Here is a 25,446-nt window from a genome sequence, read left to right as displayed (position 1 = left end):
TTGTAAAAGATGATTTGAAACTGAGAAACTGATTTTAAATAAATAAATGTTAAATCTCGGTGTTTAAAAAGTTTTTGTGTACCAACGATATATAAAACTCGAATGAGAGACACCTGATATCACAATTCAAATAAATGAATGATGAAGAGTTAGCAAGAGGTATTAAAGATTCAATAATTGATGAAGAGGAGCCTATTAGGTTACTACAGCCTACGACCAATAGTCAGATCCCAATTCGAGCAGAAAAAACAAGTAGTATTCATGATCAATCACTTTCCACTGACACAGAGGATGAGTATTTCAAGAGTGACGAAGACAAGGAGGATGAAGGTCTCATAAATGAAGATTCAGTGACATCGCATCTACCTGGGATATCCAATCTTGGTGATTATGCAAAATATTTCACGAATTCAATTTTACAATCTTTGGACTCCACAGATTTGGATAATCCATTGGTCATTGAAGCACAAATCAGTGGGAGTTTAAACAACGAAAATCAAAAATCAATGGAGAAAAAATCACAATTGCAAGAAAAGTTACGTGTGTTACATGGATTATTTGAGAAGAATTTCACGGCTATTGGCGATGCCAAAGGAAGCAGAATGGATCAATTGAATCATGACATCCAAAGCTTGGAGAGGAGAATAAATCGTTTGAAACATGGGGAAGCTCGATCACTTGGTATTCCATTCATTAAACTGAAGAACAAAGCTGGTGTGATTGACAAATTCCCTATAGAATATTATCAAGCAAAAGACAAAGTTCTTGATCGAGAATCTTGATTAACAAATAAATGGTAAAACAAAGATAAATTGCCTGCCACTACTTCCAAGACTTAAATTGTATAAATGATGCCTAATCCATCTAACCAATCACCCATGTAAAAATACATACCAACAATCTCGTTATTACTTGTCGGAGACTCTAGAACAGATAAATGACCTCCTTTTGCATTTCCAAACATGGGAGAGACTCTCTTATTGGTTACAAACTGAATAGCATCAATCCAAGCCCCGTTTCTAATATTGAATTTGATAATATATTCGTCTTTTTCCAATACAAAATCAGTAGATCCGGCATTGTCTCTTCCAACTAATACGTTTGCCTTTACCAGTTCTTTGAACCCACTAGAATCAATCACCGGTGGGCCTGCGTTTGGTTTATTATTAAAGAATTTTTTCAAGTAATTTCTTTCTGGTACGCCGGGAGTTTTTGACGTATTATCAGCATTAAAATGAAACCTAAATCCATTCAAAGCGTTACCTGAATATATACTTACCTTAAAAATTGATTTTATATTGAAATTAACATAATGTATTTGACCATTAGCTTTCCCCAATAACAAACTTTTAGCCCCTTTAAGTTTCCCCTTTCCAAGTCCAAAATCACTCTCAATCATGTCTTTATGCTGTTGTGAACTATGAGCTTTGAAGTTGTCTATGAATAAATCGCCTCCTAATGATAAAACTCTCACTTTGTATGCATCATTCGCATCTCTCTTCTTACTTCGTAATTTGTTTAGATATTCCTGATAGTTAATTTCAATTTGAGTTTGTAAACCAACTCCACCATACATATGGGGTAAATATGCTTGATGATACCTAGCCAAATCACCATCAACTATCTCCAATAAGAAAATTCCATTATCAGATTTTGTGACGGAGGAGTTGGTTAAAGGATACAGGCTCGGAGCTGTGAAAAATTCATACAGATGATCTGGTCTTTTAGTTGTAGAAAAACTTTTACCAAAATTATCTATAGGCAAGGAAAATGAATCGTGATACAAAAATCTAATCAAATCTAATATGTTGAAATGGCAAACAGAACTCCATCTTCCATTAGTACCTATAATTTCACCTGAAGAATGAGTTCTTTCATTTCTCAATTCCCTAGTCATAAATGATCTGTTTAATACAACATAATCTCTTAACATGACTCCATCAACCTGATGAGGACAACCGAACGAATGAGAAGCTTCATGAATCCATGCTCCAAAACATATGTTGAGACATTCGTAACTTGTTGAACATTGGCCCGCATCATTTGCTACCTCCAGTTTAGATAATGGTGTATCATCAAGGAATGATGGGGTAACTAATGGAAAGTTTTGTGGAAAAGAATGTAAACCATGAGATCCAAAAATACCTAATTTGACATCATTCGTACCACCCCCTAATGCTGCGTGAGTCAAAATCAAATCTCTTTTTTTGTCATAAGTCGAATCCAAATACATCACCACACATTGAACAGCAGTATCATTTCTAGAATTAAAAATCTCGGGTGTACTTTTAATAAGATCTATTGCATGACTGAATAACCCACCAGAATCTTTTGCATTTGGATTTTGTTGTGCCAAATCTGGAGATCGTAATTCTTTAACTGATTTGGGGCTTGTTAAAACAAAGACTTTAATTTCTTGATGAGGGGTTGGTGAATTTACATTATACCCAAAAATACTTTGGTCCAGTACAGTTTCCTCTACAAATTGGATTGACCGGTTACTAAAGCCTGCAGTTCTCATTTCATCTTGATAATAAGCTTGCATTAATCTTCCAGAAACTTTTAACTTTTTGATGGCATTTTCCAAAGTAGGTCTCTCTCCTCTAGCTAGTCTATATCCAGGCATATCGTAAACGTTTCTTGAATCCTTGCCCCTTATTAAACATAAATAAACAGGTTTATTTTGTGGTAGTGGATTGAAACATAATTTCAAAAATCCAGAATCAACAACATGCGGTTTGCCATTATAATCAGGGAATCCAAATGAATTTATCAATGCATTGTCATAAATTTCAGCTTTAAAACTATTTGGCAAACCAGGAGAAACGTGTAGAATTGCTTTAAATTGACCGTTGTTTACCTCAAAGTATTGTGGTGGGAATACTTTATTATCATTATTGGTGAACCCGATGACGCCTCTCAGTAGTCTCAATGAAGTTGACCCACTGACTATGACGGTTGGTGAAGAAACTATTTCGTTGTTTTGGTAATTAAATAAAATTGTCATTGACGATGGTACATTTGACTGAGTGGGATAGGTTGAAAATTAACCAGTTTTTGCTTTTTTTAAAAAAATGAACGTCTTGGGTAAAGTAATTCAAATGATAGTATAGAATTTCGCTTGATTCATAGATTGATATCCATTGAATTGATAATTTATTATATACTCGTTTGTAAGATATTATAAGAAAAGGTTATTAATAAATCAAGAAAATTTAAATCTTGGTTTATTCCCCATATTAATGTGAGAAGTTAACTGCATCTTGGGTTATCTGATACTAAATTTGATTTCAAACTAATTATTCATGCTGATTTTATCAAACATATCGGTTTTTGTCTTACCATATAGAATTGGTCAAAGGTAAATGCAGCATTAAGCTTTTACAAAGAATTGTCAATCCGATTTAGAGAAATAAAGTTGTTTTCAAGATCAACTCTCAAATCTTCATATCCAAATCACTCGATGAGTTTGAAAAGAACATCTGAAGCATTCAAAGCGGCATCAGACCATTGGGCAAAGAAACAAAAGAAAGATAATTCGGTGATAGAAATAAACTCATCTGACTCGGAAGATCATCAACCTTTACCTACTATACCTGGAAAAATTGTTCCATCTCCTATTAAATTGCTTTACAACCCAAGTTATCCGGAGAATGAATTGAAGCATGTTAATCAGGAAACAGTTAGAATACAAGATCTAATCGGCTCAAAGTCCTTAGTCGAAACATTCCAATTTAATTTCAATGTGGATTTACCCTTCTTTTTAACATTTTTGGATTCCAGCTTCACAAATAAAAAGAAAAAGATTGTATTCATAACAGGTAGCAGATTGTTAGATCCTGAATTTGATGAAACAGAATTTATAAAGCTGAAATTCAATATTCTGGAGGTCGTAGCGAATATTCCAAATAGATTTGGCACGCATCATTCCAAAATGATGATTAACTTTTTTGAAAATGATACGGTTGAAATTGTAATCATGTCGGCAAACATAACAAGATTAGATTTTGGTGGATTAACTCAAATGGTATGGAGATCAGGTAGATTGAAGAAAGGTTCCACCCAAGGTACAAAAAGCTCAAGGTTTAAATTAGATTTATTAAGTTACTTGAAAAAATATAATAAATCAAGAATTGACGAGTTATCAAGTCGACTTGATGAATATGATTTCCTGGGTATAAATGTCGATTTAATAGCATCAGCACCTGGCTCCTATGACTTGAATGATTCTGGCCGGCATTATGGATATGGGAGCTTATATGATGTACTAAAACGCAACAATTTATTGATCCAAAATTCAGACAAAGAAAAACATTATAATGTGTTAGCGCAAGTTTCCGCCATATCATATCCTTTTTCAACAGAGAAATGGGCCACAGCTGGTATATTCACTCATTTGTTATGCCCATTAATTTTTTCAAAATTTCAAGAATTCAAATTGCTTCAACCTGGGAAGGATAGTATCAAAACGCATCAACATGAAAATAATTACACCCCAAGTATAGTATTTCCTACAGTAGATGAGGTTGCGCAAAGTAATGTTGGATTCATGGCAGGTCAAGCAATACATTTCAATTATACAAAATCTTTTGTTCATAAAAACTATTTCAATCAAGCTATACGACCTTACTTACGAAAATGGAACTCAAGTGGAACATCAATAATTACTGGAAGGGAGAAAGTTGTACCTCATGTTAAATTATATATGTGTGATAATGGTGATGATTGGAAAACTTTGAAGTGGTGCTATATGGGAAGTCATAATTTATCTAAACAAGCTTGGGGTAGCAAGAAAGGAAATGCATTTAAAAATGATGATCCAAGTCAATATGAGGTTAGCAGTTACGAATTAGGTGTTTTAGTAACTCCAGAAGAAGGCACATTATTGAGGCCATCCTATCTAAAGGATGAGAATGTTGAGGAACAAAATAGTACATTTATTCGTATGCCCTTCAAATTACCTGCAAAGACTTATTCTGATAAAGATCTACCATGGAGTGGTCATGTTAATTATGGAGAGAAAACCGATACTACTGGAAGAACTTACAACATATGACTCCATAATGTTAGATAGATATTAAATTCATTTCATTCGTACAATTTAAAATATTGATTCAACTTTTTCACCAGCTTGTGTTGGACCTAACTCGTCCTGTGTATCGAGTAATCTCCGCTTTATCTGTGGCCCTTCAAATTCTTCTTCGGAATCACTATATTCCGTTTCTGCTCCTCTATCATATTCCTTCATCTTGGTTTCTCTTGTATTGGTATATGTTACCACATCTTCATTCAAATCTGAATACAAAAATCCATCACTGCCCTCTCTTCTAGCTAAATTCTCCTTACTCAATTTGCTTTTACCATTATCATTTGGTAATCTCCCAAATGTGAACTTTCTCATAGAAGCTTCTTCTTGTGAAGAATCTCTAGAACCAAATTCACCACCATCATTATCTTCATTATGCTCTGTACCATATCCGGGTTCAGCATCAACCTCTTTTGGAATATCGATGGGTAGCTTGTCAACTTTATGTATAACTGGAGCTTCCAAAGATAAATGTCTTCTAACAGCTTGTGGATCAATTTCCTTCTCATTTTCGTGATTTAATGACTTGTCGCCTGCTGTGATTTGAATAAATTGTACGTCGACATGTTGATAATTCTGTAAATCAAATAATATTGGATCGCCTGGTTCTCTAAAGTATACATGAAAGTAATCCGTTTGATTTCCCAATGTTGCATATTCTTCGTCAAATTGTTCAGCATAAGATGAAGCTGAAGAAGTAAAATAACCAATTAAATTTAAAAAATTTTTGAAATCTTTCATTCCAAAATTGACTAATTGACGTAATGGTCCCCCATCAGATTCAGGAACTATCAAGTTGCTATCAGCTAGCTCGTCAAGACTAATTGTCACTGTAACTGCCATTGGTTGTTTGATATAATCTCTATCTTTAACAATAGCTTTTGTATATCCACCAAACAGAACTTTCTCATTCTTGATATCAATTTTAAAATCTTCAGCAGCAGAAGGAACCATTTCTAAGAATTGTTTAGGAATTATCAAATCAATCATCATATGATAAATTTTATCACGGGGTGCTATAATCGCCTCATTTTCTTCTTGTTTATAAAATTGTTCCTTGTAATCTGATGCAATTTTAATTTCTTTCCTCGTAATTGGCAAATAACCAGTTTGATATTTTTTCAAAATCATTTTTTTGTTTAATATTTCAATCAAAAGTTTATACTTTAAGTTATTTGGTGATGATTTTGACCAATGTATTTTTAAGTTGATGTATTTCATACTATTTGAATCTAAGTTTTTAAACAATGTGGCTAAATGTTTGGAATTGATCATGAAAGAATACGATCGGTCTTCTTGATTTACATCCTTCACGAATCCATCTGGCAAAATATCATTGAAACCAACTTCAAAAGTACTGAAAAACGAATCTTTGAATATTATTTCCCCATGTGAAGTTCTTGCAACATTGATTGCTGATAACGAGATTGAATTCTTTTTTATAGTAAAATTAATTGCTTCCGATATGGTTGACAACGTAGATATCGATCTGCACCATATTAACTTGTGTTTATTGTTATCAATGATGGCATCAAATCCCATAAGATATATGTTTGTATATATTACTTAATTATTCAGATCGAATCTCGAAGTTTTTATTTTTTTGCAACAAATTTTAAAGATATTGTTATAAATAAAGAATAATAACTACATTACGATGAAAATTCTAATTATAAATCCAAATAGTTCAGTGAAGGTCACCAACAATTTGAAAGATATACTAAAAGTTCCAAAAGGTGTTGAATTATCGTTTTATACTGCTCCTTCCAGTGCACCAAAAGAAATTACAGGCAATGAGACATCAAAATTGTCTGAAGAAATAGTTTTGAACGACATTAAGGAGAGTGACATACTGAAGGATTATGATGGATTTATGGTTTGTTGCTACTCAGATCATCCATTGATCAAATCATTGAGTGAATTAAGTAAAAAACCTGTCATGGGAATTATGCAAGCTACATTACTATATACTTTACTGAACCCTAATGTCAAAAAGCTGTTCATTTTAACAAGTACAAAAGAATGGGAACCAATACTAGATAGTGGTATAGTCGATTTCTTTGGTTTAAAAGAATTCCCTAAAGATAGATTTCAAAAAACTATTGGATTAGATATTAATGTAACAAATTTAGCGGATGAAAAACAATATGGTGAGATTAAAACTAAACTCAATTACATTTTGAATGATTTGTATTCAAATGATCATATAAATTGTGTTTTATTAGGTTGTGCAGGAATGGCAGGTTTAGACTCAAAGTTATCAATTGACTTTCCAGGCATTTATTTCATTGACAGTTGCAAAATTGCTACTGAATTCTTGACCGGTTTGATAAGGTTCAATGAACAAATATGATATAGTCATGTAAATAGGCTCGATCTAGATTTGTAAATCTTATATTTATTTGTATCTAATAATCAGTTAAGTAGATAGTAGAATTAATTTTCTACCTAACCTTTTTGTCTAATAATAATGCGCAATGATGATTTAAAGAAATGATTTATCAATATTTGGGATCACAAAATTGATCGATAAGGAAATAAGAAGAAGAAACGGAACAAAGTTCAGACTATCCTTTGATCTGAAGCCTTAGATTTTGAATCTTTTAATAATTCAATTATATCAAGATATGTCTTTTTTATTTAGAAAATCTTTATCAAAGGATGAGGAGCAACCTATCGATGTTGATGATTCAAATAATCAAAAATCGATAAATGAGAAATCAGAGGCACACTTGGATGATAATCCTGAGTTACTGGAGAAGGCAATTGAAGATATAGACTCAAAAGAAGATTTGACAGATGATAAGAATCTTGAATCGCAAAAAAAGGTGCTCAAAACAAGGACATCATTTTTGAAAAATTTAGTTGGAAGTTCAAGTCGAAATACGTCATCGTCATCATTAGTGTCATCATCTAGCTCAACTAGTCTGCTGGGCGGACTACCTCCATTACCACCGATTATACTTAATGGATATAAACCAAATTCAAAACACAGATTGATAGATCAAGAATTAGCAAATAATATACGGAATTTATTACCAGCAAGATTACAATTGTTTGATTCATGGGATCTAGTATACTCTTTAAACCAACATGGAATATCATTAAATACATTATACAGAAATTCAAGACCAGAGCATCAATTAGCAGAATATCATAAAAGAAAAAAATTTGAGAAAGGATATGGTGAATCAATAGTTAATAAAATGATGGTGACTAATAATACTTCAAAGTATACATCAATACAACCAAAGCGGCCACAAGGTTATGTTTTGATAATAAAAGATGAAAATAATTCAAAATTCGGAGCTTTTTTAAACGAAAATCTAAAGCCAATGGATCATAAAAGATATTATGGAAATGGTGAATGTTTTTTATGGAAATGTGAAAGGTATGATCCTTCTAAATTGAATCATAATAAGGTAGAAACGTCTAAAAATACAAGTAAACACAGTAAGCATGAAACTAGATTTAAAGCTTTCATGTACACTGGTATCAATGATAACATTATTTATTCGAATCATGATTTTATTGCTATTGGTTCATCTCAGGGTCAAAATGGATTGTTTATTGATAAATCATTATGTAAAGGTGTCAGTTATGCATGTGAGACTTTTGGAAATGAAGCATTAAATTCTATTGAAGGACAAGACACAAAATTTGGTCTGTTCAAAATTTTAAATCTAGAAGTATGGAGAATCGGAAGCCTTGAATAATTTAAATGAATTAACGTATTTGCATAAATAATGATAATCTCCTCTCTAACACGAGCTTTTTTGATTCTTTTAGCACCGACTGAAAAATGAATGGCTCTACAATACCCTGTATTTTGCATGCAATTTGGAGTAATTCCTATAGACTTAGAAGTACAACCGCTTTTGTTTGGCTTGTTTACCTCTATCAAACTAAATTTCAACGATACAATACCCGGAACATGAAACACTCCTCTTCTATTGTAATTTCAATTTTTGAAAATAATAATCAAGTAATTTAGACAAAATTTTACGAAAGGGGATGATATTTCGAAATACAAAGTTGTCAAAAAGTGATTTATTCATTCAATAATTCCTGATATTTTTTTTTCTTTTTGTTACTTCTGTCAAGTTACTAAAAATTGAAATTAAGCTTTTTAGTTCAAGAAAAAAATAAAATTCAAGTGTTTCAGATTAAAAATAATATTTTATTATAAAACAAACTCAAACTTTTGAAGACACTACAAAATTTTATTATTATTTTCTATAGCAATGACTACAGAATCGAAACGTCATCTATATATTTGAAAACATTAGTCATTAGATAGTGAATTTTGTGGATTTCTATAATGCTCTTTCGTGTAATCAACTATAATATGAATTTTTGCAAGTACCAAATTACGTTAAAATTTAGGACATCATTTTAGACTTTGGTTAGAGCAAGTTTCTTCAATAATATTAATATTCGGAAATATGAAAGATGAAATTTTCAAAGTTGTTGACCGACTATATAGAATTTCAAGTAAATCATAAGCATTGAATTATAATAAATTATTATTATCAAAATCTTAAAACACTACCAAATATGAAATATTTATCTGCTTATAAATTCCTGCACAATATAGCTTCAAGAACACAAAATCAGATAATTTCTATATTTAAATTAAATTGAATGCATTAGACTATATAATAAATTTTGTTTCAATGATATAAATTTAAATATTAACATGTTTCAAATGTTTCATATTACAACTTTCAACTAAAAAATATGCAGATCTTTTTTTTAACAATACAAATATTAATGGAATATTCTATTTGAAATGTTTCAAAGTTTATTATTTGATTGATTATCGAGTTCTACTCGACAACCAAAGGACTATTCCTTATACAAATTGTTTTAGATTATGCAAGAGCTTGTTTCAGAATCAGTGAATAAAAAATAAGTTATTTAATTCAACAGAATTAGCGTGTTACTTTAGAGATTATGTGATTACTTTTGAATATATAAAACTCATAATAATTCCTCAATTTTTTGGTAATTGTCATGATTCTATTATAACTTTCAAAATTTTCAAAAATAAATCACTGAAACTAAGTCATGAGGATTGATCATTTATTTGCTATTGCAACAATTACTCCATCAATATTTGCTGCTTCATTTTTCAAAAGAAATAATGATAAGTGTCCAGATCATTGTATTAAAACAACAACCGTCACTTCAATTTCATATATTCCTTATTGTTCATATTCACAAGATTTTAGTTCAATTACTGAAACTTTACCTTCCTTTGCATCTTCATTATCATCTACTGATTCATTAGAAACTACAGTCTTACCAAATGGTTCTTCTTCAAATTTAGATAATACTGAATCAACTACTTTAATTACTACTACATCATCAACTCCTGCTATTACAACCATTACTTCTGAAGTACCAGCTCAATCAACTACTTTGATTACATCGTCTTCATGTGATGCTAATGGAAAGTGCTCAACTGCTGTTCAATCTACGGGTGTTAATATCATTACCATTACCATAACTGCTTCAAATGGGGAAACTTCAGAGACTTCAACTACTTCATTGGTTCCTTTGACATCTACTAAAGTTATAACATATGATTCAACTGCTACTGATGGTGATACAACTTCAATTGAAACAACTTCAACTGATTCTTCTATCTCCACAATTACAAAACCTGGTTATACCTCAACATTAACTTCCTTTTCCACTCATACTGCTGAAAATACACACACTTTAACAATTACAAGCTGTGATAATGATGGAGGATGTTCAACTTCTTTGAAAGAAACTGGTGTTACAAAATTCACTACAACTATTCATAATATTGAAACCATATATACTACCTTTTGTCCATTGACTTCTGTTGAAACATTCACATTAACTACTACTGAAAATGATAATGCAGCTTCTACTACATCAGTCACTGATCAAGAAAAAGGTGAATCGGAATCTTCCACTTTGTCAACTACTACCAAAGTTCCAAGTCAATCAACTACATTAATAACAACTTCTTCATGTGATTCAAATGGTGCTTGCTCAACTACTATTCAACCAACTGGTGTCGAAATAATTACTATCACCATTACTGCTACAAATGGAGAGACTACTGAAATTCCGACTACATCATTAGTTCCTTTAACAACTACACAAGAAACAAGTTATGAGTCAACTTTAACTGATGCTGAATCTGGTGCTACTACTACCACTACTAAAGGAGAAGAAATACCAATTATATCTTCAGGTTTTACAACTACTTATACCACATCATCCATTCATACTGCTGAATCTACTCATACTGTTACCAAAACTCAATGTGAAAATGGTCAATGTTCAACTACACTTGAAGAAACCGGGGTCACAACTTTGACTACAACAATAGATAATATCAAAACCATTTATACAACTTTTTGTCCATTAACTTCTACCGAAACTATTGTTATTACATCTTCAAATGTTCCTCATAGCTCAATTTTACCAACTACTACAACAATTTTATTATCATCAACAACTTCACCAACTTCAATTAGTTCATCAGTTTCAGGAACTAGTTCATTAGTTTCAGAATTTAGTTCAACAATTACCAACTCAGCTTCAACTTCAACTTCAACTGCTACCAAAGACTTGCCAACTGATGGAATAATAAGTTATATCACTCATACAGCTACTTCAACTGCCATTTTAACAACTACTTACTGTGGTGAACAAGGATGTACTAAAACTCACGTAACTACCGGTGTAACAATAGCTACAATTACTGAATCGGATATAGTCACTGTATTCACAACTTACTGTCCATTAACATCTACTGAAACAACTATATTTTTTACTTCATCATCAATATTATCTGACGCTAGTTCATTTTCAGCTACTGCTGCATCTACTACAGACTCAATCTCATCATCAACTATAACTTTTGATTCATCATCTACTAATTCATTCTCATCATCTGTTGGAGTTCCAACTTCTTCAATTTATTCATCAGACTTAATAATTCTTTCATCAACATCAGAATCAGTTACAGAATTATCATCAAGTTCATTCATAGAATCATCAATATCAAGCTCAATTGTTGAATATTCTTCAAGTTCATTCGGTATATCATCTTCATTGTCATCAGACTCAACTGCTGGATCTGAAACTAGTTCATTTATTTCCTCATCTTTAGCATCCTCAAATTCATTCATTGAGACATCATCATCATCATCATCATCATCATCATCAATTTCAACTGCTGAATCATCATTGTCTTCATTTGTTACTGAATCATCATTGGCATCAAGTGTAACTGTTGAAACATCTTCATCAAGTGTAACTGTTGAAACATCTTCATCAAGCTCAATTCCTTTCAGTTCATCAAACTCACACTCAAGTTTTAAATCAGAATCAAGTTCATTTGTTGCATCTCCCTCAACTTCATCAGATTTAATCACTGAATCTTCATCCACTAGCTCATTTGCTGTATCTTCTTCTGGATCTGAATCAATTGTTGAATCAATAACTAGTTCATTTGTCACACTTTCATCACTGTCATCCAGCTCAAATCCTGAAACCTCATCTACTTTAATTGTTTCTGAGTCAACAACAAACTCCAATATTGAATCAATCATTAGCTCGTCAGTTTTACCTTCTTCAATAACATCAATCGTTACCGAAGAATCATCTTCCAGTTCAATTACTAGCACTTCATCAATTACATCATCAAATATCGATACTGAATCATCATCATCATCATTATTATTACCATCAAGCTCAATAGATGAATCAATATCTAGTTCAGTCGTTGTATCATCTTCATTTACATCAAGCTCAAGTGTTGAAATCCCATCATCAAGTCAAGTGATTGAATCATCTTCATCAACCCCAGTTTCTGTTTCCTCATCTTCATCAAGCTTATCCACTCCGGCATCATCATCAAGTGCATTAACTACATCATTATCATCAACTGAAACTTCAAGTGCTTCAACTTTATCAACTATACCATCTACCTCATTATCTAAATCAAAATCAAAAAGTAAAGTATGGTCAACTGAATGGTCAACAAGTTTCGTAACTCATACAGCTGAATCTACAACTATTTTAACAACAACTTATTGTGGTGAGCAAGGTTGTAGTGAAACTCAAGTAACTACTGGTGTAACAATAGCTACAATTACTGAATCGGATATAGTCACTGTATTTACAACTTACTGTCCATTAACATCTACTGAAACAACTATATTAGCTACTTCATCAAGTGAATTATCCTCAGAAATTACTGATTCCAGCTCCAGCTCATCAATTTCATTATCATCAACTACTGATTATTCATCATTTATACCATCAACAAGCTCAGAAGTAGAATCATTCATACCATCATCGAGTTCAGAATTAGAATCATTTAGTACTTCATCATCAAGTTCAGAATTAGAGTCATTTAGTACTTCTTCGTCAAGTTCAGAATTAGAATCATTTAGTACTTCATCATCATCTCAATTGACTAGTTCAACTTTGGAATCTTCTGCTCATGAAATAACCTCATCATCATTATCTGATTTATCTTCATCTCATTCATTCACATCTGATACATTAACCACAATTTATGATTCATCTAGTTCAAATATCGAATCACTTTCATCAACTACATTAGAATCGGAATCTCATGCTTCTTCAATTGTTGAAACCAAATCTTCATCATCAGAACTAGTCCCATCTGAATTTAGCTCATCATCATCATCATCACTCGCTATTTCAAGTTCATCTTACAGCGAACCATTATCATCAACTAATGACATAATATCATCATCTTATATTTTACCATCATCATCTTTTACAACATCTCAAATTAGTTCCACTTTAGTATCTTCAATTGAAACATATTCTACCCTTCCAACAACTGGATCAGATGAAACAATTATTACACTTACCACTACTGAAGTAGCTAAAGAAACAACCGAAGTTACAATTACCTCATGTGCTGATAATGGATGTCATACTCATACTACTCAAACTGGTGTAACTATTGTGACTATAACAGATTATGAAACTGAAACTGCTTATACAACATATTGTCCTTTAACTACAACCAAACTTAATTTTATTTTAGCTAAACATCATCAAAATAAAAATAAAAATAAAAATCAAATTAGAAATAATGAAATTGATTCATCAATAATTCAATCTACAAGTCTTGTTTTTGAAAATTCAACTTCACCAATTATAATTTCAGAAGGTTTAGCATCTCAATCAAAATATTCCTTTTTTGGTATCATTTTGGGACTTGGTACAGTCATTGCATTAATATTTATTTGAACTGGTTAGTTCAATTTAGCATTATTTTTTATATACTCATTTAGCATTTAGCATTTAGCATTTATTCACTTTGCATATTTTTAATTTCATTACTTGCTTAACAATTTTTATTCGGTTATATACTTATTTGATACCCAAAGCTTTTATATATTTCGTTTAAGTAGACAATACATATCATTATTATTCAATTCGAATAACTTGTAGAAGATTCTTTGTCTAATTTTTGCAAAATTTTTTTGTCGTGTTTCAAATTGCGCTACCTACGTCAAGCTCAAACTTAATTTTATTTCAGAAATCTTATGGTGATTTTTATTGCAAAAATTATTCTTTCGATTTAGGCAACGATTTCAAACCAAAGAATCTACAATAATGAGATAACTGACCCTTCATTCTCAAGCATAACACGACAATGATAATACGGCATTTGGTTACATACAAACAACGACTATTTTTGATTCAAAAAATCACTGAACGAATACGATGGAATTACCGAATTTTTAATGATTTACAACTACCTCAAATTTATAATACGCGTTTATCATCAACTTCAACTTCAAATTACCTTGGATGGATCATAAAGCCTATTAAAAATTTAACAGCCAAAAAAAATCATGAATTACAATTGCCTGTACATCAAGAACAAGAGCATAAAGACTTTCAACATTTGAAACTATTACTACAAAATAAATGTTACGACCAAATACTTCAAAAATGTGATGAGTTAACTTTTGAAGAAGTGACATATGTACTCAATCTTGAAGTAACGTGCGTTCTGCAGAATTGTGGTTTAATCAAAAATTTACCCTTATCTTTACATAAGGATTCAATGTTACTTGATGCTGATCTCGATTTGGCTAAAACTTCAATAAACTTCACTCAAGATCTTGTAAATAGACTACCCAAATTTCAAAAAAATTTAGAATCCTACCAACTATGGATACATTATCATAACAATAACCCCGAAAAAGTCGTGGAATCATATCTTAGCATTCCTCATCCAGATGAAAGTGCAATCACATACTTACTAAATTCATTCATTGTAAATTATGAAATTGAAATATTTAAATCATTTTATCAAAAAATCATCATCTCCACTCAATACCAATTATCTTCAAATTTATTTCATACCTTAGTAGATCAATTAATATTACATGGATGTCTTTTTGAAAATATTTTTTATATGTATCAATTATGGGTTAATTCTCCAAAAACAGAACCACCAAAACCAGAACTGATTGCTTTATTACTTTACCAATTTTATAAATTTGGAACTTATCATGAAATAAAAGAATTTAAAAGATCAATTAATAGAAATTATGGACAACATTATTTAGTACGAAGTGTTTTAATACAAAATGAAATAATTAATAGAGAATTTACATCTTTAAAAAAGAACTTCACTGATGATGATTATAATATAATTGAGAATATAATGCCAAATGATCCAAAAAATTTAGAAGAATTTTCAAATCATTGGTTACAATTTATGGTAAAATATTCAGATTTGGAACATGTAAATTATATTATCCGATTATATAAAGATAAAATTGATGATAAAGTTCCAATTCTGTTTTTTGAACTGCTTTTAAATTATTATGAAAGACATGATCAATTTATACCACTTTTAAAATTAATTGAAAATAGTATTGATCAAATTCCTTATAAAAATAAATATTTATTATCAATTGTTAAAACTTTTATATATTCATATTCAAGATTTTCTCCATCATTTATTGAAACTTTGAATACTTGGTTAAATAAACCAAATTTTTTCAAAATTACTAAACTTTCATCACAATTTTATCCATATCATTTAAAATTACCACTAAATGTTAGAAAATACAAGAATTGGTCAGAAATTAAATTTAAAGGTTCAAGAATAAAAAATGAAGAACAAGTTAGGTTTAGAATTGATCAAGGTTTTCCAGTACTTTTACAACAAGGAGTATACCCTGATTTTAAAGAAGTATTAGATACTTTTCGTATGGGAGATTTAGAAGATAGATTATATATTAAAAGTATGTTTTTAAAAACTAGACAGTATAATTGGAAAAATCAAAAAACATTAGAATTAAGATCTTTAAAACATCCAAGTTTAAATAAAGAACATTTAAAACAATATTTTAATTCAAATAAAAATTCTTTAAATGATAGTCATAAATTTTATTTTATTAGAATGTTAATTAATTTTGAATTAAATGAAGAAGCAAAATATTTAATTAATTCAATTGATAATTATAATTTAAATGATAAAAATAAAATGTTAAAATTTATAATGGAAATGAGATTATATTTTAAATTAAAAAATTTTAAAAAAATGATTGAAATTATTGATACTTTCCCATTAAATCAAATATATTTAAGTCCTTATTTATTAACTCAATCAATTTATATTGAAAATATGATTGCAAATAATTTACGTAAAAAACATTCTAAATTAAATCAAAATGAAATAGAATTAGGTTGGAAATGTGTTAAAAAATTAAGGTCTTTCATTGGTGAAATAAGATTAATTTTAAAAACTGATGAAGAAAAAATTCCTATATTAATTGAACAAACAATTAATATATTGACGAAATGGAAACAAACTACAAATAATTGTAAATAACACTGTATAGAAACGACAATGATAATGATAACGAGTAAGTAATGATGGCAAATAAATTCTTTCAAAACATAACGTAAAATATACACTTATTTCCTGTATACACAGATTCTTTAACAAAATAAAATCTAGTGATACCTGTTATATGTATGGGTAATCTATTGATAAGTTAGTTTCAAAGTGGTGAAAAAAACACGATTACGTACTGTATATTAATTTATTTTTTTTATCTTAGTATTACCATCTTAGTATGTATAATAATAATATAAATCAATTCCCCATATTTAATATTTTATATTTACAACCACTTTATTAACAAATCTTTTAAAAGAACAATGAATGATCTAATACCGAATACTATATCATGGAACCAACTAGTATGCAATAAATCAATTAATATACCAATATTAAATGTTATTTTTACTAACTTGATTGTACTTATTTAGGATACAGCATTAACTTCAAATTTATTATCAAAAATCACAAATTCAATTGAATGTTCGATATGCTCTGAAGTTATGATAGCTCCAATGACAGCAGAATGTGGTCATACATTTTGTTATGATTGTCTACATCAATGGTTCAAAAATAAAATTAATTGTCCTACATGTCGTCATAAAATTAAATATAAACCAACACTTAATTTACAATTAGATGAAATTTGTAAAAATATGATTGAAATTATAATTGATTCAAAATTAGATTCAAGTTTACAAAAACGTCAAATTGAAGGATATGCAACTTATGAATCTCATTCTAAAGATAAATCAATATTTGGTGAATTATTTCATAATTATACTTTTACAATGTTAGATAATTCAGATGGAGTACCTAGATGTGGCAATTGTAATTGGGAAGCTCATGGTACTGTTTGTTTACATTGTGGTTGTAGATTCAGAAATAGTGATGATGAAGATGGTGATTCTAGTGAAGATGAAGATGATGATGATGATGACGAAGATGATGAATTTTATCAAGATGTTAGAGGTATTGCAGAAGGTAATCATTATGATTCAGATGATAGTTTTATAGATTCAAGAACAGCTGAAGAAATTTGGCTAGAAATGAATGATAATGGAGATGAACATGATGATAGTGATCAATTTAATTTTCATGAAGATGACGATGATGAAGATGATGATGAAAATAATAATGAAAATCGACCAATAACGATATGGACATCTGATAGTAATGGAGAAAATGATGATGAAGATTCAAATGAAGAAAATCAATATTCAGATTGGGATGGATTTGAAAGTGCAAGACATTCAAATACAAGACTGCATGTCATATATATAAGTGACACAGATGAAGAATTACAAGTAAGAAATGATATTTATAGTGATGATGATAATGAAAGTCAAAATATGCATGGTGATGATAGTTTTTCAAGATTACAAATAAATGATGATTCAGGTAATGAAGATCATGATGAAAGTAGAGATATAGAACTGCAAGGATATGATGAAGATTCAGATAATGAATCAAATGATTTAGCTGATGCTTTGACAGAATTCCATAATGAGGATGTTGAACATTTTGAAGATGATGATGACTTTGATGATGACGGCATTGATTATAACGCCGAAAATTATTTTGATAACGATGATGATGTTGGTGTCGAAGATGACGATGGTGCTGGTTATGACGATGGTGGTGTTGATGATGACGATGGTTTCGATGATGACAATGATGACGATGATAACGACGACTACTGGTGATGATAATAAAGAAAAAATTCACTTGCATGGGGGTACTACGGTCAGATAAATATTTTGTTTGTAACTGAAGGGTTAAGTTGCCAAACATTTGAAATTTAATACAAAATTGAAATTGCTAGAGTATAATATTCCGATTTTCTTCTTTTAATCTCTGCAATACTATGATCGCAAATTTTCTTCGTATATTAAATCAATTGACTGGTTTCATAAATATAAAAAATCAAATAAATAAACTCCAAAAGACTTATATTTTCAAATGTATTGCTATTTCCCAAAAAATTTTAGCCATCTTATTCTTCCTTATTTAGTATCTTTAATTCCAGCAATAGCTCTACCAGTGTAATATAATGGAATAGCAGTGGTAACAGCAAATAAAGCATAAAATGGGTAAACTAATAAAGCTGATTGTTTTCCTCTTAACCATAATGGTTTTGGTGTGTTTTGATATCTTCTTTGTAATTCAATGATTCTTTGTGGATTCCTAGTAAAGAGTTAGTATTAAATTGATCATTTTTTAAGAACTAAACTGTTGTTAATGTGTTGACATACATCTTTGTATTGTTCTTGATTAATTATTCTTGTAATTGATTTCATTCATTTTTTCATTGGTTAAATAAGAGAGAAATTATAAAGTCGTAGTCTAAGTAATATCTGATGTTTTTTTTTTGCGAAATATCAACCAAATTATTGATCATCAAGCAGAACAATTACAATAATGCCGTCTATAGAGTTTGTGTCCTCGAGCTGTGTTAATATCATTAGAATCCCCAGTCTTCGGTAAGAGGTGTTCTTTGTTTATGTTGAGTTCTAATGGATTGTACATTATTAAGGCGGAAAATTGAACCAAATAATTTTCATTTCTATATACCAAACCTAAAAGGCTCCACATGTATGCCAGATTATCGAGCATTGGTATGCAAAGCACTCACCGATTATAATTTAGACAGTACGGTCTTGAATGATAGAATCGTTGAATCCTGTCAAATCTTGTTGTAAAACCTCTCTATGACGCGTCAATCCAAAAGTTTTACGTCAAAAAAAATTAATGTTTTGATTTAATGCTCTCAACTTGTGCGTTGTTTTGATGTGATCAATTTTCAACTTGTTCATGGACCATAATTTTAAATTTGATTCATCGAGTCTCAATTATACCAATCCAAACCACCACCATCTATCCCCTGACCTTTTGAAATGAATATCAACAAAAAATCAATCAACAAAAATCTAATCAAACTAAATAGTGTTGTCGAAAGAAGATTAAGAAAATTCCTACTGGGTCCTAAAAAAGGTGAAACATTTGAATTGAAAAATGGATTAGTATCTCAATATAAACATGAAAGGAAAGATGCTATACAGCGTGTAATTCAAGCAATGACTGTTGGTAAAGATGTCTCATCATTATTTCCTGATGTCTTAAAAAACATCGCCACTTATGATTTAGAACAAAAGAAATTAGTATATCTTTACCTTATGAACTATGCAAAATCTCATCCGGAATTATGTATATTAGCTGTAAACACATTTGTTCAAGATACTGAAGATCCAAATCCATTGATCAGAGCTTTAGCAATTAGAACAATGGGGTGTATAAGAGTTGCCAAGATGGTAGATTATATTGAAACTCCATTGACTAGAACTTTAAAAGATGAAAATCCTTATGTTAGGAAAACAGCTGCAATATGTGTTGCCAAATTATTTGATTTAAATCCAGAAATGTGTGTTGAATTTGGATTTTTGGAAGATTTGAAGAAACTTTTAAATGATTCAAACCCCATGGTAATTGCAAATTCTATAAATGCTTTATACGAAATCAGAGACATGAATCAAGATCCAAATTTGGAGATATTAACAATCAATGGTGATGTTGTTAAGAGTTTATTACTTTGTTTGAATGAATGTACTGAATGGGGTCGAATCACAATATTGACTACATTAACCGAGTACAGTACTCAAGGAAAAGCAGATGAAGCTAATCATATTATAGAAAGAGTAATACCGCAGTTACAACATGTCAATCCATCTGTAGTTTTAAGTTCCATCAAAGCAATTCTTTGTCACGTGGAAAGTATAAATGTGACTGCTCAAAGACAATCAATTTTGAAAAAACTGTCAGCACCTTTAGTTTCATTGGTGAGCTCATCAATTCCTGAAGCTCAATATGTTGGTTTGAAAAACATTAGAATTATACTAGAAAAATATCCAAATATTCTATCAAAAGAATTAAGAGTATTTTTCATAAAATATTCTGATCCATTATATTTGAAATTAGAAAAGTTGGATATAATGATACGATTAGCAAATGAATCAAATAGTGATTTGTTGTTAGGAGAATTAAGAGAATATTCGATGGAGTTCGAACCAGCATTGGTCACGAAAGCAATTAAATCAATTGGAGCAGTTGCAATCAAATTAAGTGGATCAGTAGTTAAAGCAGTAAATCTTTTAAACGATATCATAGATCAAAGAGGAGGTGAATTAATTATTAACGAGTCTGTGATAGTTTTGACCAACACCTTAAGAAGATACCCTGGTAAAAATGACATTGCATCATTAATCATACCAATCATTTCAAATCATTCATCTACTTTAGACAAAAATGAAGCATTAGCTGGATTTGTTTGGATTTTAGGTGAATATCCTAAATATTTTTCCAATTTGCATTCTAAATTAGAGTCATTAATCAATGAATTTTTGAATTATGATTCTATTTTACAATTAAATATTTTGACTACAACTGTGAAAATCAACTTAGCATTAGGACAATATAATGATTTATTACAAAAAGTATTAGATGTTGCTACTAAAGAATGTGAAAACGCTGATGTAAGAGATAAAGCATATATTTACTGGAGATTATTATCTTCAGGAAATGAAGCTTTACAAAAGAAGATTATATTGGCAAAATTACCACCAATTGAATCAACAATCCCTGTGTTTAATTCGCATTTACTTGAGACATTGATGAAAGAGTTATCAACCTTGTCATCTGTTTATCATAAACCAGCCAAGACATTTATTGATCCATCAGCATATTCTAGAGCTCCTATTGAATTTAATCAAGGTGAAGATTTGAAAGATATAGCAGAGCAAAAGATAATTGAAAATTCTAGGAATGAAGATTTATTAAATTTTGATGATGACGATGATGAAGAAATTGATTACAATTCACTGGCTAATAATGGAGGTGTCAATGATTTTTTGAGTGAATTAAATGATTTAAATTTATTTAATTCTAAACCTACAGAGAAAAAATCTAATAGTGATTTGCTCGATTTGTTCTGATTCATGTTTTTAATAGTTGATCAATTATATCAGTCTTGTTTACATTCACATCTGGTTTCGATATATCTTCAATCTCTTCCATATCAAGGTCTTCTGTTTGTTTATCAAATAAATTTCTAATTTTAGTTTTAATATCGTCACATACCTTGTCTATTTCTTGTATTTCATTATTTTTATTCGATATTTGGTTTCTTAATAACATGATTAGACTCTCTCTACTTTGATGAGGTCTATATGTGTTTAGTAAATGATTGAAATTGATCAAAAGCAAACTCATGTCTTTTATCTTTGGTTCAAATTGTTGAGGATCAACACTTAGTATACTTATTAATTCTAAAAATGCTAATAATAACGAATCCATTATCTTATGTAGTTCCTCAATCTTTGTTACCGATGTTAAATTCTCATCATTATATAATTGTTGCCATTGAGTGTCCTTTAAATTCGGTAGTTTGTCTTGAAACAGCCATATATTACCATATCCTCTATATTGTGAACCTTCAGGTTGTTTTGGTGGAATCAAAAATCGTAGCTCACCTGGTGGTGTTCCCTCTTTATCTTCTTTCTTCCATTCGTTTAATTTTTCTAGATTATCATCTGTAAAGAATTTATAATATGGAGGAGGTGGTGGGTATAACGATGATATTAGATCTTCGCCTGTTGACATTATTTGAATTTTGCCTCTACTTATCTCAAAAATATATTTGCAACAAAAAAATAAATTTATAATCAACTTTATTCAATATTTCGTGTTATTCAACGTAATACAATGGCAGATGATGATCGAATGGACATAGATGGTATGTTTAACTTTTGATAGCTGATTATGGATAAATCAGAATGTTTTAGAACTATATACTAACTTTGTAATAGACGTTGAAGTCGTAAAAGAAACAACAAAATCCAAACCTAGATTTGAAGTAAAGAAATGGACTGCAGTTGCATTTTGGTCTTGGGGTATGTATCATTGAGTAACAAAATTCAAACCAAATACTAACTGAATCAGATATACAAATCGAAAATTGTGCTATTTGTAGAAATCATTTGATGGAACCTTGTATCGAATGTCAACCTAATTCAATTGCAAATGGTAATGAAGAATGTATAGCTGCTTGGGGAATGTGTAATCACGCGTTTCATTTACATTGTATCAAGAGGTGGTTAAAAACTAGAAATGCATGTCCTTTAGATAATACAGAATGGGTTTATCAAAAATTTGGTAAATAATTATATAATGCTTTTAATGTTCATGATTTTTTTTAAACCTCCAATTTCTATCAAATACTCCTAAGATTACTAAATCCAAACAAGATTTTGTTAGATTCGTAAGTAGTGACTGGGAAATTTCACCAATTGTTTCTATAAAAAAGACATATTGCCATTGTTCTATATTTGAAGGTCTTGAATTTATTGATGTTAAATTAACGTTATTTTGTTTGAATTGGACTAATACGTCGCACAATGCACCTGGATCATCATGGGGTAATGTCAACATTATTGATGTGATAATGTCATTAGTCTCTCGATCATATACGGGTGGTTTCTCATATCCTAAAACCAAAAACCTGGTGGTATTATTTGAATTATCTTCAATATTTTCTTTTACTATGTTGAGATTGTATAATTTTGAACTCATTAAAGAAGATATCGCTGCTGATGAACTTTCTCCCCTGGCAACTAATTCAGCAGCCTTTGAAGTAGAATCTGTATCTATTCGATTTATTTTATTCGGAAAAGTTGATAAAAACTTAGACACTTGAGTCCAAACTTGAGGATGTGAGTAAATTGTATTGATCTTTTCAATTGGTCCATTACATAGTAAATTATGATGTATAGATACAAATTGTTCTGCAACTATTTTGAAATTACTTTTCTTCACCAAGAACCAGTCTCGAAGAAGATCATATGTAAAAACGACTTGTCCATTTGTTGAATTCTCAAAGGGTACCACAGCATAATCCACGTGTTTCGCATTTATCGAATCAAAACACTCACCAATCGTGTTCTGTGGTGATATTTCTATTTCATTACCAAATTGCTGTAGAACAGCCTATACATAGTGTCTGTTAGTACCTCTTTAACAATACTTGTTTTCCTTTATACATACTTGATGTGTATATGTTCCTTCAGGACCTAGGAATGCTATTTTAAGAGTCATTTGTAGAGTAGTAAAAGAAGTAAATACAAATAATTTCAATTAAAATAAATCATATATTAAATATGAAAATTCGAATTGAACCATTTGAAGCAAATTCTGGAGAAATTAGAGATATTTCGACAATGAAATTAGGTGTGTGATCGTAGGTGGCTTTTCATTTATTGAGCTCTATAACGATCCACGAGTGAAAATATATAAAGCAAAACCCATTAAAAAAAATTAAACCCATGAACTATACACAATTTATCTAAAGATCTTCAACAATTGTACCTTTTTCTGAAACATAAATACCATCTAAGAATTTACGAATATCTTTGTTTCTAACACGACAGATTTGTTGAATATCAGCACAATTTTGTGAGACATCTTCCAATGAGTTACCAGTGACAACTAATTCATCTTTTTGAGTGCTTGATAATTCCATAGTAACACCATCTTGAATTTTAATATTTCTAACTCTTTTTTCACCTAAGAAATTTCTAATTTCAACAAATTTAGCACCATCGTTTTCAACAATGTTAACATTAATTGGGAAATGCGCATATACAAATCTCATTTTGTATTTATAACCTTTAGTAACACCGGTGATTAAATTGGCAATTAATGATTTGACGGTTCTTAAAGCAGCAACATGTTTTCTGTCACCATTGTGAACAGTAATTTTGATAGCTCTATTTGAGATTTTCGAAAAAGTGACATCGATATGTTTTAAATCTTTAGTCAATTCACCTCTTGGACCAGTAACTTTGACAACTCTGGCTTTGATGTCAACAGAAACACCTTCTGGGATATCTAAAATTTGATCAGTTTGAATGTATTTCATTGTATGGGATGTGAGTTCTTGGTAGTGGTTGGACTATGATGTACGTGAAAATGAAATTTTTCAAATTAAATTTATAAATATAATCTTTTGTTTCAGTTAATAATGCTACCAACTTAGTAAGCTAGGTTTACAACCCTGATTTCATTATTTTTAAGTAAGACTGCGCAATAATATTAAGTTTAGATTTTGTTGCGCGATACTTAGAGCCACATCTAATTTTGATGTTATGTTCAGAAGTGGCACATTTTATGTCAATGTTTCACTATTTTTTAAAGTAAAACTTCGTGGTTGAGTAGATTGACACCTAGATCCACAAAATTCTTCTGTACATTAAGCTTATTATATTTCCGTTTACCAAGGATTCTTTGAAGTTATAAGCACTACAAGCACTGTGTTGCACTTATGTCTAAAACAAATCAATTTTTAGTTTCAGAACTTAACAATTCACTTGAGACAGAACTTTTATTTTCCATAGATATTCCTTATCTA

General features: G+C 30.2%; 12 protein-coding genes across 12 annotated transcripts; 8 read left to right on the top strand and 4 right to left on the bottom strand. All coding sequences in view use genetic code 12, as the record gives it.

The window, feature by feature from the left end:
• Positions 1–134: 134 nt before the first annotated feature.
• KGF55_004739 (uncharacterized protein) lies at positions 135–782 on the top strand (the record flags this gene model as incomplete). The annotated part of the gene is made up of 1 exon (XM_051759675.1): positions 135–782. One exon carries the CDS (start codon positions 135–137, stop codon positions 780–782), a length of 648 nt encoding a protein of 215 aa, XP_051612698.1.
• Positions 783–835: 53 nt separating this feature from the next.
• KGF55_004738 (putative metalloendopeptidase) lies at positions 836–3,007 on the bottom strand (the record flags this gene model as incomplete). The annotated part of the gene is made up of 1 exon (XM_051759674.1): positions 836–3,007. The coding sequence occupies one exon, from the start codon at positions 3,005–3,007 to the stop codon at positions 836–838; it is 2,172 nt and encodes a 723-aa protein (XP_051612697.1).
• Positions 3,008–3,463: 456 nt separating this feature from the next.
• Positions 3,464–5,056, top strand: KGF55_004737 (uncharacterized protein; the record flags this gene model as incomplete). The annotated part of the gene is made up of 1 exon (XM_051759673.1): positions 3,464–5,056. One exon carries the CDS (start codon positions 3,464–3,466, stop codon positions 5,054–5,056), a length of 1,593 nt encoding a protein of 530 aa, XP_051612696.1.
• A 45-nt stretch (positions 5,057–5,101) lies between these two features.
• DDC1 (Ddc1p) lies at positions 5,102–6,628 on the bottom strand (the record flags this gene model as incomplete). The annotated part of the gene is made up of 1 exon (XM_051759671.1): positions 5,102–6,628. One exon carries the CDS (start codon positions 6,626–6,628, stop codon positions 5,102–5,104), a length of 1,527 nt encoding a protein of 508 aa, XP_051612695.1.
• A 115-nt stretch (positions 6,629–6,743) lies between these two features.
• Positions 6,744–7,439, top strand: DCG1 (Dcg1p; the record flags this gene model as incomplete). The annotated part of the gene is made up of 1 exon (XM_051759670.1): positions 6,744–7,439. The coding sequence occupies one exon, from the start codon at positions 6,744–6,746 to the stop codon at positions 7,437–7,439; it is 696 nt and encodes a 231-aa protein (XP_051612694.1).
• Positions 7,440–7,713: 274 nt separating this feature from the next.
• Positions 7,714–8,802, top strand: OXR1 (Oxr1p; the record flags this gene model as incomplete). The annotated part of the gene is made up of 1 exon (XM_051759669.1): positions 7,714–8,802. One exon carries the CDS (start codon positions 7,714–7,716, stop codon positions 8,800–8,802), a length of 1,089 nt encoding a protein of 362 aa, XP_051612693.1.
• A 1,354-nt stretch (positions 8,803–10,156) lies between these two features.
• Positions 10,157–14,368, top strand: KGF55_004733 (uncharacterized protein; the record flags this gene model as incomplete). Its single annotated transcript, XM_051759668.1, has 1 exon — positions 10,157–14,368. The coding sequence occupies one exon, from the start codon at positions 10,157–10,159 to the stop codon at positions 14,366–14,368; it is 4,212 nt and encodes a 1,403-aa protein (XP_051612692.1).
• A 409-nt stretch (positions 14,369–14,777) lies between these two features.
• On the top strand, positions 14,778–16,976 carry KGF55_004732 (uncharacterized protein; the record flags this gene model as incomplete). The annotated part of the gene is made up of 1 exon (XM_051759667.1): positions 14,778–16,976. The coding sequence occupies one exon, from the start codon at positions 14,778–14,780 to the stop codon at positions 16,974–16,976; it is 2,199 nt and encodes a 732-aa protein (XP_051612691.1).
• A 332-nt stretch (positions 16,977–17,308) lies between these two features.
• KGF55_004731 (ubiquitin-protein ligase) lies at positions 17,309–18,694 on the top strand (the record flags this gene model as incomplete). The annotated part of the gene is made up of 2 exons (XM_051759666.1): positions 17,309–17,350; positions 17,420–18,694. The coding sequence occupies 2 exons, from the start codon at positions 17,309–17,311 to the stop codon at positions 18,692–18,694; spliced, it is 1,317 nt and encodes a 438-aa protein (XP_051612690.1).
• Positions 18,695–19,885: 1,191 nt separating this feature from the next.
• APL2 (Apl2p) lies at positions 19,886–21,976 on the top strand (the record flags this gene model as incomplete). The annotated part of the gene is made up of 1 exon (XM_051759665.1): positions 19,886–21,976. One exon carries the CDS (start codon positions 19,886–19,888, stop codon positions 21,974–21,976), a length of 2,091 nt encoding a protein of 696 aa, XP_051612689.1.
• A 1-nt stretch (position 21,977) lies between these two features.
• Positions 21,978–24,134, bottom strand: KGF55_004729 (PHA2; the record flags this gene model as incomplete). Its single annotated transcript, XM_051759664.1, has 3 exons — positions 21,978–22,667; positions 23,424–24,026; positions 24,084–24,134. 3 exons carry the CDS (start codon positions 24,132–24,134, stop codon positions 21,978–21,980), a joined length of 1,344 nt encoding a protein of 447 aa, XP_051612688.1.
• A 247-nt stretch (positions 24,135–24,381) lies between these two features.
• Positions 24,382–24,957, bottom strand: RPL9B (60S ribosomal protein uL6; the record flags this gene model as incomplete). The annotated part of the gene is made up of 1 exon (XM_051759663.1): positions 24,382–24,957. The coding sequence occupies one exon, from the start codon at positions 24,955–24,957 to the stop codon at positions 24,382–24,384; it is 576 nt and encodes a 191-aa protein (XP_051612687.1).
• Positions 24,958–25,446: the final 489 nt, after the last annotated feature.

This window comes from Candida pseudojiufengensis, assembly GCF_024610245.1.
Source record: "Candida pseudojiufengensis strain CBS 10847 chromosome Unknown scaffold12, whole genome shotgun sequence".
NCBI lineage: Eukaryota > Fungi > Ascomycota > Pichiomycetes > Serinales > Debaryomycetaceae > Lodderomyces > Lodderomyces pseudojiufengensis.
Note: the sequence above shows the minus strand (reverse complement) of the source record. Positions and strands in the feature narration are given on the sequence as shown.